This window comes from Rhinolophus hipposideros (assembly GCF_964194185.1).
Source record: "Rhinolophus hipposideros genome assembly, chromosome: 5".
NCBI lineage: Eukaryota > Metazoa > Chordata > Mammalia > Chiroptera > Rhinolophidae > Rhinolophus > Rhinolophus hipposideros.
In genome coordinates, this window is record NC_138051.1 from 76,733,174 (window position 1) to 76,747,263 (window position 14,090).

General features: G+C 38.9%; 1 protein-coding gene across 10 annotated transcripts in view; it reads left to right on the forward strand.

Moving 5' to 3' along the window:
* RGS6 (regulator of G protein signaling 6) overlaps positions 1–14,090 on the forward strand; it is a 464,887-nt gene that overhangs the window by 17,575 nt on the left and 433,222 nt on the right. For all 10 annotated transcript variants that reach the window (XM_081050402.1, XM_081050408.1, XM_081050404.1 and 7 more), the window contains exon 2: positions 7,039–7,142. In XM_081050402.1, the coding sequence (XP_080906528.1) occupies positions 7,059–7,142 (84 nt within the window). In that variant the 5' untranslated portion in view covers positions 7,039–7,058. The remainder of the gene's footprint in view (positions 1–7,038; positions 7,143–14,090) is intronic.

Consider the following 14,090-nt stretch of genomic DNA (forward strand, 5'->3'; position numbering starts at 1 on the left):
AGCGATTGTATTAACAGGGCGGGGAGGCTTATCACACGGCCAAGCACATTCTGTTATGGGAAGAACTTTCTACTTCTCCCTCCCAGCTTAATTTATAGGACACTCTTTAATATAGGGAATGCAAAGTCTTTTTCTTCATAAGTGCCTTTGGTACGTTAATTTGTTTAGGCTGTCAGGCAGCTGTAGCAACCCAGAGAGGGTTGTATTTATTTATACGTATGTCTTAAGATAGGATTGGTATGGGGAAGTCAACTTCACTGATGGGCTAGGAAGTAGGAAGGGACCACAAAACAGTTGAGGACCTACTGTGTACCAGTTTCACTATGTACCAGTAGTGCCTACTACTAAGTACGTTGGTATATGTCTATATTAAGTATTTTATATTTAGGTGTATACTTAAATTTTGTGTATTTATACAATTTTGTTTCGAATATGTTATGTAGGTAATTTCACTGGAGACCAACACTGACACGTTGGAAAGTCTGTGGGCATCAGAATCAGCCCTGCATTTGAATTTTAGTTTCTTGCCTGACAAGTTGTGCTGCTTTGGGCAAGTGCCCTGTGTTCTGGAGCTCAACTTTCTCATCTGTAAAGTATGAACAGTAACATCCACTTGTTACAGTTGCTATGAAGCACTGATTCTGATGAGCAGGCAGGGAAGGCTAAGAACCACCCAGACAGCGTGGTTAGCATTTGTTCCATTTTTTAGATGAGGAAACCAAGTCTCAGAGAGGCTAAATAAGCATTGCAGTAAGTTGCTCATAGTCACACAGAACTTAGGTAGCATGGCCAGGATTGGGAGCCAGTTGTTTGACCCTATAACCCTTGCTTTATCTGTGACAGTGAGTTTTTGCCTAAATACAAGGGAAGTTAAAGGAGCCCAACCTCAGCATGGCTGCCCAACAGTAGGCAACATGGGAAAGGATGGAGGGATCAGGTGAAGAGAAGAAGGCAGGCTCCATGGAATCTAGGTCAGTGGTTCCCAAACTTGCCTGTGCTTCCAAATCACCGGGGGAATGTTTACATTCCAAATCTCCAGGGACCACCCTCGGCCAACTGGATGAGACTTTCTGGAGCATGGGAACCAGGAACCTATATCTTTAGAATTTCCCCCAGGTGACACTGAGGCCGGTAGTCTAGTTCAGGTTCTTGAATCAACTTTTGGGAACCACTGAATCCTAACTGCAGTCCTGAAATGATCAAGTAATTATATCCCAGGAAAGCACTGGGTGCCCCAAATTGGCCGCTGGGGGTTGAGCTCTGTTACCTTGCTTTAAAATCTTTGGTGTATTACCTGAAACAGATACTCAATTTGTCATTGAACATCTGAACTTTGAGTATATAGGAAATGTCAAGTTGGCAGACTCTGCTATAATAGAAAGAGTTATTTGTTCTTTATAGCTGTTTTCTTCCTTCTTCCCTCTTGAGGTTCCTGCCCACTCAGTCATACTAGAACTATATAAACAAGCTTGTACTACTGAGCTAGCAAACATCTTGTAAATTTTTTTCGGAAGTGCTTAACATTGCTGATGTCAGAAAAAAATCCATTGGGTTTTAATGGGCTGAGGCAAAAAACATGAACTTGACATACTACGGTGGAGAGGCTATGACATCAACAGAAATTCTTATTTGGCAATATAAATATTTAGACTATATTACAGTCCACATTTGATTACCTCTCTGACAAGATATTTCCCTGAATAGAGTTTTGAGAGCTGGGCACTGAGTGGCAGCACGATGTCTTATGGCTTTTAACTGCATGGGATGATGTCAGTGGTGTTGCAGTGTGATTGGAGTGGTCGGCCGGCTTCTTAGTGGGCATCATGATCACCTGAGGAGTGGGTAAACAGCTGGCGACCTCCATTCTGAGATGCATCAAGTCAGAACACTGGAGGGTCTGGGAGAGGCTTCTCCAGTGAATCTGGGGTGAGGGGAATTTCACTTGGCCAGACACTGGTGGAGAAGAAGACTGCTGATCAGTTGCTACATTCATTCTGTGCCAGGAAATTTGCATGACTTATTTGATTCGCCCTTCAAAAGCAACCCTGCAAAGTAAAGGGTTGTCATCTTCCGGGTGAAAAGCTGGAAATTGAGGGTAGGAGAGTCAATTGCCAAAGGCCACACAATAGTCTTAGTGTGGCCAGAGCGCAGATGCGATTCCCCATCTGACTTCAAAGCCCCTTCATTTTCCACATATTGGATTTTTCCTGCCTGCTCTGCTCAGCATTGTTACCTGCTGGACCCCAGGCTTTTCTTGCTCCAGAGTGGTTGGCATTACAAAGGAAAACAGCTGGCATTTGTTGTAACTGCAAGCTACAAAAGCAGTGTAAGCTCAGAGTAAATTGCCGTCCCAATTTTCAAAAGATTTACTAGTCAGAGATTGAGTCATAGATGCTCAATTGTTCTGTTATTCATAGGGTGTCTCCTCTCTAGACTTTCCACCCTCCCACATAGTCCTTCTTACCTAAGTTACTTATAGATTCCTAAAGTGGATTCTGGAATTCAGGGCTGCCACATATAAAACGCTAGGGAAAATCCTCATGTGTAATTTCATACATAGGTATTTGTTGATAAAGACCTTTCTTTGCTGGGCAGTTTTAATGGCTTGTTAACTAGATGAGTGTTCCAGAAAGGGTATATGCATTTTGGTGGAACCTTATCAGTTCTGTCATTCATTAAAATATATTTGAGTACCTACTATGTGCCAGGCCCTGTTCTAGGTGCCATGGATAGAGGATGAACCCAACTGACAAAGACTCTGTCCAGCAAGAACTGGATTTCTCATAGAGGAGACCCCTGTTAAACAAGTAAACCGAGTTATATTAATCCAGATAGGTGTGAATCCCTGTTATTTCACTCTCCACATTTGGCTATTCTCACATTGAATCTCCTCGAGATCAGATCATCTTCATGTTTTTTTGTCTTGAGTGTCTACACTTTTGGGGCTTCAGATGTCCATGCCTGTGTTGTCACCTAGGCTCGAATGACTCCACGGGCCTGTCCCAGACTCCTGTTCATCCTTCTGCTTTGATCTCAGTTGCGACCTCCTCCTGCTTTGTGTTGTTATAACTGGACACCCACACATTACCGTGTCTTGCTTTTGTGGACACTCCTGGACTCTGAACGCTTTAATGAGAACATCTGTGTCTGACTTATCTTTGTATTTCCAGGGCTCAGCATGAAGCTTTGTGAATGGATGGTCAGTGTTTGCTCCCAGAATAAATGTTGAGTCCTATGGCACCCAGTGGTGGGTGGTGGTATTACAGGAACTGCCGCAAGGGAAGGGACACGAAGTCTGGGAGGAAGGAATGCTTAACCCCAGCAGTTCTGTGCTTCTTTGAGAAATTCAGCGTGAGCACTGTCATGAATAGAGGAATTGGGCTAGGATATAGGCAGTGATGATGGAAGAGAGATGGCATGGGACATTCTGGCGAGTCTTTGAAGGAAAGTTAGAAATTGGTTCTGAATTCTAGGTCAGAGCTGGAGGGAACACTAAGGATGCTGAGTTGTATACTAATGTCCAGTTGGGGTCCAGAGACACTGTGGCTTGACCTGGTCCCAACAGCTAGTTAGTTGCAGATCTGAACTGGGAACCAGGCTTCCCAGTTCAGAAGGCTTCCTGTTTGCTCGGACTGTGGTTTGTGACAGATAAGGAAACAGAAGCACAAGAGGTGAAGTAACTTGTCCCAGACCACACAGCTAGTAAGTGGGGGAGTCTGGATTCAGCCCTACCTCAGTCTGATGACAGAGGCCAGCTTGTAACCATGAAGCTATCTTGTCTCTCATTGGAGGTTATGGAATGCATGGTCTTTAACATATTTTCAGTTTTCCTCTTTTGTTAGCTGTAAGCCATTGTAGGAAAAGAATATTATTAACATGTTTTCATTCAATTGAAATGCAGTTGTGTGTTTTCAGAAAAACATTTACATTCCTCAGATGTTAAGATCAAAGTCCCTGAATTACATACTGTGTATATACATGTACTATATGTAAATAACATGCAGAAGGTTTTTTTTTCTTTACCACTAAATTTAAAATATTCCTATTTCTATTGTACTTCATTTAAAAATATTTTATACCATTTAAAAATAATTTATACTATATTGTAATGAATGAAAGTCCATTTTTTAAAATTTCACGAACCCCAGCCTTATAGCCAATGAATTTACTTGAAACATCCTTACCTATGTAGGATTCACGTCCAGTTCTTGTTAACATCTGTTGACATTGGGCCTAGAAAGTGGTTTTATCACTGTTTTAGAAATGATTCTTTCTAGACACAGAAAAGGTAAATGACTTATGTGAGTTTCAAAACGAGTTGATGGAAGAACCAAAAATAGGAGCTTTTCTAGTATGTACTCGACTCACTAAAATCCCTCACATAAGAGAATCTCTGCCTTCACTTAGGCAGTGTAAAGACCAGATCCTGGGACATCAGCCTGGTTTAACACAGAAACGTTTCTGTTGGGGAGGGGCCAGGGAAAGGCACAGGGAGGGCTGACACGATTGTTTCTAGGTCATGTCCAACCTTGCCGATATAATACAGTTTTCTAGGTGGAAGATAATACGCTCATTAAAGTGAAAGTTTTTGTTTTAAAATAAAGCAATAGTAACCCAAATGGCTCTGTTACATAGATAACTGAGCATACATAAATGGACTCAATTTTTGCTTTTCATGCTCTGTCATATTCTATATTAAGGCAAAGTTGTAGGCAAATAAGTAGTTGTTTAACAATGAAACTGTGCTGTTCATTTAACTTTAAAAACCACTGATTAGAATCATAATCAGTATTTCCATGTAGTACTATATTCATAGAAATACTGATATTGCAGTGGATAGAGATAATAAAATGATGCTCTTTCTCTCGTCATGTAATCTAGCTTTTGAAATGCATCCTAATTCATAAATAATGAAGAAAGCCAACAACATTATTCAAATGGGATATTTTGATCAATTAAATTCTTAGCATCAGTTACAAATTCCTCTCTTCCTTATTTTCTGCCCAAATTTGTTTTTATGGACTGACCTTTGGTACCCACTTATTTTATAATAAAACGTTTCCTGAGTCTTTATTTTAAATTGTGATGGCCTTTTCTGTCAAACATGGTATTTATAAAAGTTTCTTTGATGAAAAACCTCTGAATTTTGTGCAAACAACCCAGGCAGGCTCTTAGATTAATGATAACATTTGTATAGGACTTTTATGGCTTTATACGATACTTTTACACTCAGTTTATTTGACCCTTACCTGGGATACTTAGTGGAACTCTCATTTTACTGATGAGAGCAATGTAGAGGAAGGTGCCTTGGCATGGATGGTTCTAGGTATTCAACATGTACATTTTAAAAGGAAATTAACAAAGGGAACTCAACAGGTTATTTAACTGGCTCAAGGTCACCCAGCAAATACAGTGTCATACCAAGAATTGAACTTGCTTCTTTACTCCAAAATTCCATACGCTGTCATTGTCTCACTGCTCTTTTCAGGCTTTTTAAAAGGTCAAATTAAAAATATTCATTTTCCTTAATTGAGGAAACTCACAAATGCATGAGCTTTCATTTTAAATTGTAATGGCCTTTCTTCCATCTGTCTGCTTATATCATTAGGCCATCTCCTCTATTCATAACTGCTTCTAAAATTAACCATTTTATTGTTAAATCATATATTTCAGAGGCATTTAGTACGTTCACAGTGTGCTGCAGCCATCATCACTTCTATTTTGTTGTAAAATGTTTTTGTCATCCCCACAGGAGACCCTCTACCCATGAAGCAGTCACCCTAATCCCTCCTCTCCCCAGCTGCTGGTAACTACCAGTCTCCTTTCTGTCTCTAGATTTCTCTATTCTAGAATTTTCGTCAATGGAGTTGTTCAATATGTGATTCCCTTAGTCCATCTGGGCTGCAGAATAGAATACCATAGACTGGATAGCTTATAAACAACAGAGATTTATTTATCCCAGCTCTAGAGGCTAGGAATCCAAGATAAAGACTTGGGAAGATTTGGTGTCTGGTGAGGGCCTGCTTCCTTGTTCATGGATGGCTTTCTTCTCACTGTCGAAGGGAGCTCTCTGGAATATCTTTTATATGGGCACTAACCATTTCCCAAAGGATCTACCTCCTAATACCATTACATTAGAGGTTGGGTTTTTAACCTGTGGATTTTGAGAGGACATAATCATTCAGCCCATTGTGATGACATTTTGGGTGTTGCTTCTTTAAATATGGCATGCTATTTTCTAGATTAATCTATGTCGCAACATGTATCAGTTCTTTATTACTTTTATGGCTGAATTATATTTCATTATAGAGATAGACCATATTTTATTTATCCTTTCATCTGTTGATGTACATTGAATTAATTCCATATTTTGTTGATTCTTATTAGTACTGCTATGAACCTTTGTGCTCAAGTATTTTTTTGAATACCTGTTTTCGGTTCTTTGGAATGGAATTGTCAGGTTACATGGTAAATCTATGTTTAACTTTTTGAGGAACCACCAAACTGTTTTCCATTTTCTACCAATGATTTACAAAGGATCCAATTTCTCCACATCCTTTTCAATGCTTGTTATTTGGTTTTTGTTTTTATTATTATAACCTTCCCAGTGGATACGAATTGGTATCTCCTTGTGGTTTTGATTTGCATGTCCCTGATAAAATATTCATATTTTAATGCATAGAATTAATCAGAAAATGAGTTTCGGTAAGAAAATCAACATCAAAATGAGTGGTTTCATTTGTCTTCAGGGCATTATTTAAGACTGGCTTAAGATTATCCCAGGGGTGCATGATTCTGGGCTGAAATAAAGAACATGTTGTTGTGGGATTAGAAGGATGTATGCAGATAATAAGACCACAATCATCCCTAACTTTTAAAAAATTCTTAAATTAATTCTTAAATTAATGAGGAAAAATAAGAAATTACATCATGTTTTGTTTTCATGCCACCTGCCAAAAATACTTAGTTCTTTGCATTGCAAAGCTTTCTTTGTATAATTCTTTCATGTGTTAATGGCCTATTCATTTATTTTTGCAGTGTGAGTGAAGACATCCAGGATGGCACAGGGATCTGGGGATCAAAGAGCAGTGGGGATCGCTGACCCAGAGGAGAATTCTCCGAATATGATAGTCTACCGCAAAGTAAGGCATCTGGTTAAATGCTGTGAGGCTGCCTGTGTGTGTTTGTGTTCTGTGTTGGGTTGATTGATGGTTGTCAGCTCGACAAATGTTTTCTGCCTAAACTGCCTTGACTGATAAATGAATATAGTTTTCTTCTCATATTCTCTAATTCTAAAATTCAAGGAAGTTAGGTTTTGTCATACATCCTGTTGAATACTTGAAAAATATTATGTGATTTAGTTCTTTAATCCCAAAGATTGCCTAAGCAATACACATAGAGGCATATTCTCCTTTGGTATACAGGCCTTAGTGTTACATTTATTCATCAACTGTTCTGTGTACCCGTACAGTATGTACCAGATCTGGTCTAGATACTGTGGGAGATACAGAGGTATGGATGTATTAGATATTTACAGTTGGTAAGAGACTTAAGATATGAATAAAGAACTATAATAGAGTTTAAGTGTTCATATCCAAAAGAGAAGTGCAAGTAAAATGTTCTTAAACATGTGCACACATTGAATTTGCCTCTTATTATATGCCTTTTTAATAATCAGAGGAGGGGGCAGTTACTTCCAGCCTCAGAGGTCCCGGATGGACTTATGAAAGAGTGGTCTTTGAACTCAATTTTAAAGGATGGGTAGGATTGCTTATGTGGAAAGAAGAACATTCCAGGTTGTGAGATGTGTGACACAGAGGTAAAGAGCTGGAGAAAGTGAATGGCAACCAGAACCAGTTACCTTGGGCATAGGATGAATTGAAGTAAATGGAGGTTGTACGATTTTGGGAAGAGAGGCTGGAAGATGCCAGATTTTAGAATGTGGAATCATAGGCAATCCAATCACGGAAAAAACTTTTGTGCCGGAAGTTGTAAAATTAGCATCTCTTTGGGATTGTGAGTCTTGCCTGAGTGCTCCAAATGCATTGTTATCAGGGTAGATTGGAGGCTCGAATGGTGGATATTTCCATATCTGTGAGAAATGTAAAGAGGACACTAACCTAGAAGGGGACGTGCCCTTCAGAACCAAGCAGGACTCAGCTGAGGGGTTAAAGAGTCTGAATTAAAAATGACTTCGAAACTGAATGAGCACAGAACTCAGAGGTGAATAGAGAATCAAAAATGACTGGGTTTTGACCTTGGGTTCCATAAAGACATTGATACTAGTAATTCAATTAGGGACATTTGAAAGAATACATTTTAAAGGAAAAGAAATATGGCGCATAAGTTTTAATTTGTACACACGTTGAATTTGCCTCTTATTATATGCCTTTTTAATGTTTGCATGTTTGTGAAAATTTAGCCTAACTATATTAATAAGGAAAAATGAGTTAATGTTCATTTATTTCACTAAATACGTATTTGAGTTTTCTGCTGGGTTCTGTGTATTCATGAAGACTTTGTGTTCTGTCTGTGTTAATCATACGGGCAGTGTTGAATTTGATATTCCTGGATGATCAGGATGGTAAATTTTTCTCTTTTCCTTGTTAAAAAAATAGAACTCAAACTACTGAAAACTTCTTGCTTTCAGCATCAGATTCCTTAATCCTTTGCTTTCCAAGAGAATGCTTAGATAACTCATCTATAAGAAAGATGCTTGTTAAGTTGTAGTGAAGAAAATAGATTAATGGGACTAACCAACTAGTGAGGCATGCAGACTAACAGAAAGATGTTTAATTCATCAGTACCTTCTCAACCTACCCCAAACTGAGACACCCTATGTCAAAGTGTAGGAGCATGGATGGGGTTTGGAGTCAGACCTGGGTTAAAGTTGCAACTCTGCCACTTCTTAGGGTTGTCACCTTGAATCAGTTACTTAACTTCTGTCAGCCTCAGTTTTTTTATTTATAAAAAGAAACAATAAGGTGGGAAGAAGAGTTGTACTTTGTAGGGTTATTGTGAAGATTCATTTAGACAAAGTAAATAAGGCATATTACATCTTGCTTGGCCTGGAGGTGGTCCAAAATGAATGCTTCTTTTTCTTTTTTCTTTAAGTCTTTTAGAGAAGTGACACTTGGAGAGGAAATAAACTATAAAATGTATAAATGTTGATGCTGTTAATAAAATTGACTAAAGTATATTCATACAGTGAGTTCCTTTTTAAAGACAGGAAAACAATACAAATATTTTCATATTATTCAGAGATTGCTAATCAATGGATTATTAAAAGTTAATAGGAAATATAAATAGGCATTCCAAATACCTTTCCACTAGAATGTTTGGTGTTATGTTGAAGGGTAAACTTCCCACAGGTTTGTGGAAACTTATTTTTTACTTTTTAGGCAGTAGCAGGGGACTTTTTTTGGTTTAATTTAGAAACAAAGTTGTCAATTGCTGTAGTTCTTTAGAGAAATAACCACTAGTCATTTGGTTTCTATATTGAAAATTTATCTTGCTTCCTCATGACAAATTTCTGTGGGGGGTATGTATGGGTTCATGTTATTTGCTTTATTAGTTAATTGCTACAAAAGAGACATTGGATCTGTTCAATCTATTGGAAAGAAATAGGGCATACTTAGTGCTTGGTATGGTTCCAGGAGCTGGAATCATTAAAACTTAGTTCTTTTGATTAACTTGAGCCATGATTGTGTTTGAAACATAGGATATTCACCAAGTTCTCTTCTCTCAGTGCTGTAGACAGGCTGTGCACTCTGGCCAAGACTTTCCCGCTGCCGTATTCTATCCTCCAGGTATACTTCAAGACTGAATCTTGAAACCGAGGTCAATTCAGAACGTTTTCTATGGAAATCCTCCTTTGTGATGATTTATTCAAGGTTGTAGCTATAAAACCAAACCTTTTCTTAGAGATCTACAATAAAAACTTACATTAAAAAAACTGTGCAAATAGTGCTTTCATTTTTGTGTTCCTTCTCTTGTTTGTTGTTTCTTTCTCTTGTCCAACATTTCCAGTGTGAAATTTTTGCTTGGACTATGTTATGTTGATTCAGATGCTGACATTTAAAAAGCCAAATCTAGAGACATGGAGCTTTTGGGTAAACTTCAGAGTAATAAGCGGGCTGATTATGTCCATGATGTTGTTGTGACTTTTAAATGCCATTCGAGATGGTAACCTTCTAACATATGACTAATGATGGGTGCGTTTCCTAAGCTCAAGCATTTCAGAATACTCTTCATTTTCTTTTTATGTTTTCTATGTCATTAACTGTGAGAAGTTGTACTTTCCCAAGGCATGATTTATTTATTGACTTGAACAGACTTTCTAATTTAGTTTTTCATCCTTCATATTCACATTTTGGATTGAAAGTGTGTATAAAAAATGTATTGGTCCCATTAAAAATCTATTTAAAAAAAAAGTTTAATTATTCATTAAGTCGCCCAGACCTGTTAATTGTTTTTATATTCCTGGATCCAAAAGATTCTGGGTCATTGACTTGCCCAATGTAGTGATGATATTTGAACCTGGCTGTATGTCACATCCTTTAGGGATGCTTTATACAAACTGCTGAACCTCACAGGATTCTCCCCTACACCAAAGGTATTTTCATTTCATAGGTTGGAGCTGGGTCCCAGGAATCTGCATTTTAAAATGTCCTCAGGAGAACCTGATACCCAGTGAAATTCGAAATGCACTTATTTAGTATCTTTTACAATATCTAAGAGGACTGTGCATTGCAAAGAGATGGGGAAGTTGATGTTTTGAAGTGGGGTTTTGATTTCACAATTATTTGTAGATCTCCCAAGATGTAGAAGAACCAGGCTCTTGTCATGGAGTTCGAATTAGGGGGTTTTTCAATAGCTTCATCTTAGAGATTTTCTAGTCAATGCCCTCATTTTATAGGTGAGAAAACTAAAGTATGGAGAGGATGAGTAACTTTCTTAATGTTGTTCAGCTGTTTCCCACTGAAGCCACCATTATGTCAGATAGCCTGACTGCCCACATTGCTGCCTTTCTACCACTATGTTGTCAGACACAAATGATCATTACCGCATTGGTGGGGCTCAATAGACATTGATGAAATTAAATAAATGAATATACTATGCAGCAAATCTTTGGTTTTCATGCTTATTCTCATAAACTTAGGTTAACTTTGCACAGTTGTAATGTTAAAGTTGCATTCTACTTGCTGGTGCTTTTGTTTACTGGGCAAAGATTTCCTGAAATGTTTCCTTTCTTTTATAACTAGAAATTATTTTGAGTAAGAGTAGGTTTCTTTCTGATTTAGTTTGGTTCCCTAACGGTGTTAATAATGTCTCTTGACAAATTTCCAAGTAGACTGGTAATTTGATCTGGTAGAACTCTGGGCTATTGGATGATATGTGGACAGAGAAAATTTTAGCTTAACGTGATCCAGGCTTTGGTCAGGAAGCAATATAGAGTGATGGAAGATGCCAGACAGGGAGCTGAGAGCTCTGGATATCTGGTCCTAGCGCCCACACTTATCTTGGTTCTGTTTCTTATTTTGTCTTCTTCCGTATTTCCCTGAAAATGAGACCTAACCGGACAATCAGCTCTAATGTATTTTTTGGAGCAAAAATTAATATAAGTCCCCGTCTTATTTTACTATAAGACTGGGTATAATATAATATAATGTAGTGTAGTGTAATGTAATGTAATATAATATAATATAATATAATATAATATAATATAATATAATATAATATAATATAGGGTCTTATATTAATTTTGCTCCAAAAGACACATTAGAGCTGATTGTCCGGCTAGGTCTTATTTTCGGGGAAACACAGTAGCTGCTAGGAATGCAAGATGAGGGCTGTTCTCTGAATGAATGCATAGTCCAGTGGGGCAGAGATGGGTAAATAGACAATAGCAGTACACGTAGAGGCAAGTTGAGGGTTCTGGGAGGACAGGAGGGTCATGAAGTCTATATAAGGAGAGAGGGTGAGGATATCATAGAAAACATCCAGAGGATTTGGCACCTGCTTTAATTCTTGAAATATGATTAGAATGAATCTGGTACAGAAGGGAAGAAAAAGGAGGTAGAAGCACCAGCACATGTAAGGGGACAGAGTTGTGATGTTGTATACCGAGTTCTGGAAATTTCAAGTGGCTGTTGTCGTGGAGCTAGGTTTCTATGATGAAGGGTTGAGAAATCAAGCTGGATGGGTAGATTAGGGCCAGATCATGAAAATCCTTATACATCATGCAAAGAGTTTAGATGTTGTGCAAGTGTCTTCCCTTTGCCCCTTTACACCCATCCTCAACCCTTCTACATGCTGCCGTCTGATCCAGAAAGTTGAGCCATGTGGACCACATCTACAGGGCTCCTGTGACCTCTGGTTTTCAGTTTCAGGCCTTTCAATTGAATTTGGTTAATAGAAGCCTACGGAGAGATGGGAGGGAGGAAGAAGAGCAAAGCCAGGGGATTTCTTATCCTGGCTCCCTCTCGGTACGGTCTTGCACTGGCTATCCCTTGACAGAAGGTTGTTGCTCCTCTCAAGGCAGACTGCTCTCCTGTTCTGAATCCTGATACCCCTTTTCCTCTACTCATCCTTTTGAGCCTTGGCATGGTTCCAGTTTGTATTTAATAATCTATCGCTATGTAACAATTTACTCCAAAATGCAATGGCTTAAGCACAACATTTATCATGTCAGTTTCCTTGGGTCAGTAATCCTAGTGCAGGTCTGGTGGGCCGGCTGGCACAGGGGCTCTCACACGGCCATGCTTATCATGTGGGCTGGACTGCAGATTCATCTGAAGACTGGGAGAAGGTCCACTTCCAAGCACACTCCTATGATGGTTGGTTGGATTCAGTTCCTAGAGTGCTGTTGGAATAATGGCCCCATTTCCACACTGGCTGTCTCTTGCCACATGTGCCTCTCCCTAGGGCACCTCATAATGTGGCAGCTTGTTTCATCAGAATGAACGAGGGGGAGGAGGCAGAGGGAGTGGGGATTGGTAGTAGGAGTCTCACTCTTGCATAGCCTAATCTTGGACATAGCATCCCATCCCTTTTGTTAGGAGCACATCACTAGGACCACCACTAGGTGAGGGGTTTATGCCAGGGCATAAGTACAGGGTGTAGAGATCACTGGGGGCCATTTTAGAAGCCATGTACCACACAGTTCTACTTTGCCAAGTCAGAGCTTTCTGAGTGCTCCCTTATAGTTCCCCTATATCCTTTAGATTAAAGGACTTTTGTACTTGGTCCTTATTGAAATAACCCTTCCTTGAATTGTCTTATATTATGTGTGCGGTCTGTTTACGGATAAGGCTCTGACTCATACAGGTATTATCCCAAAAGCAAAGGGAAACCATTGAGACCCTGTTTTTCTTCATAAGGAAATTCTCCACGAAAGGATCTGAAGCAGGGAAATCATAAATTCAAGGTGGACAATGGGCTGTGGAGGGAGGATGCAAGAAAAATGGTAGGATTGTCGGGAGAAGGATAGGTCAGCAATTTCACAGGAATTTGGATGAAGGAAAAAATATGTCCAAATCAGTGGCAGTGGTAATGTAGATGAAGGGATGTATTTGAGAGATGGTTAGGAGGTAGAATCAACAGAATTTGGTGACTGATAAGATATAGGATGGATTTGTGGGTGATGAGGAGGAATGAGGGGGGGTCTTTTTATTAGGTTTATACTTGGGAGCTGTTAAAGGTCTCCTGGGACAAATACAATTTTGTACCAAATACTAACTGCAGAACTGAATTGCCTACACCTCTCCTCCTTGTGTATAGATAAATTAAGAGTGTCATGGAAAGAGTGTGTAACTGGACAAAGATATCTGGGTATTTTTTGTGGCTGTACCACTAGTTCACTTTTGGCCATGGACAAGTTGTTTCTATGTTTTGTTAAGTCTAGTTCTGACATTTGTGAAGTGAGGGATTAGCTAGGCAGGGCGGTCTCAAAAGTGCTTTCAGTTCTAACATTTAGGACTTTTATTATCTAAAATAAAGAAATAAACATTTTATTATCTGTTTGCTCTTTCATAACCTCCTTTGCTTTCTTTAAAAAGTTTACCCAAGCTAAACTTTAAAAACAGATA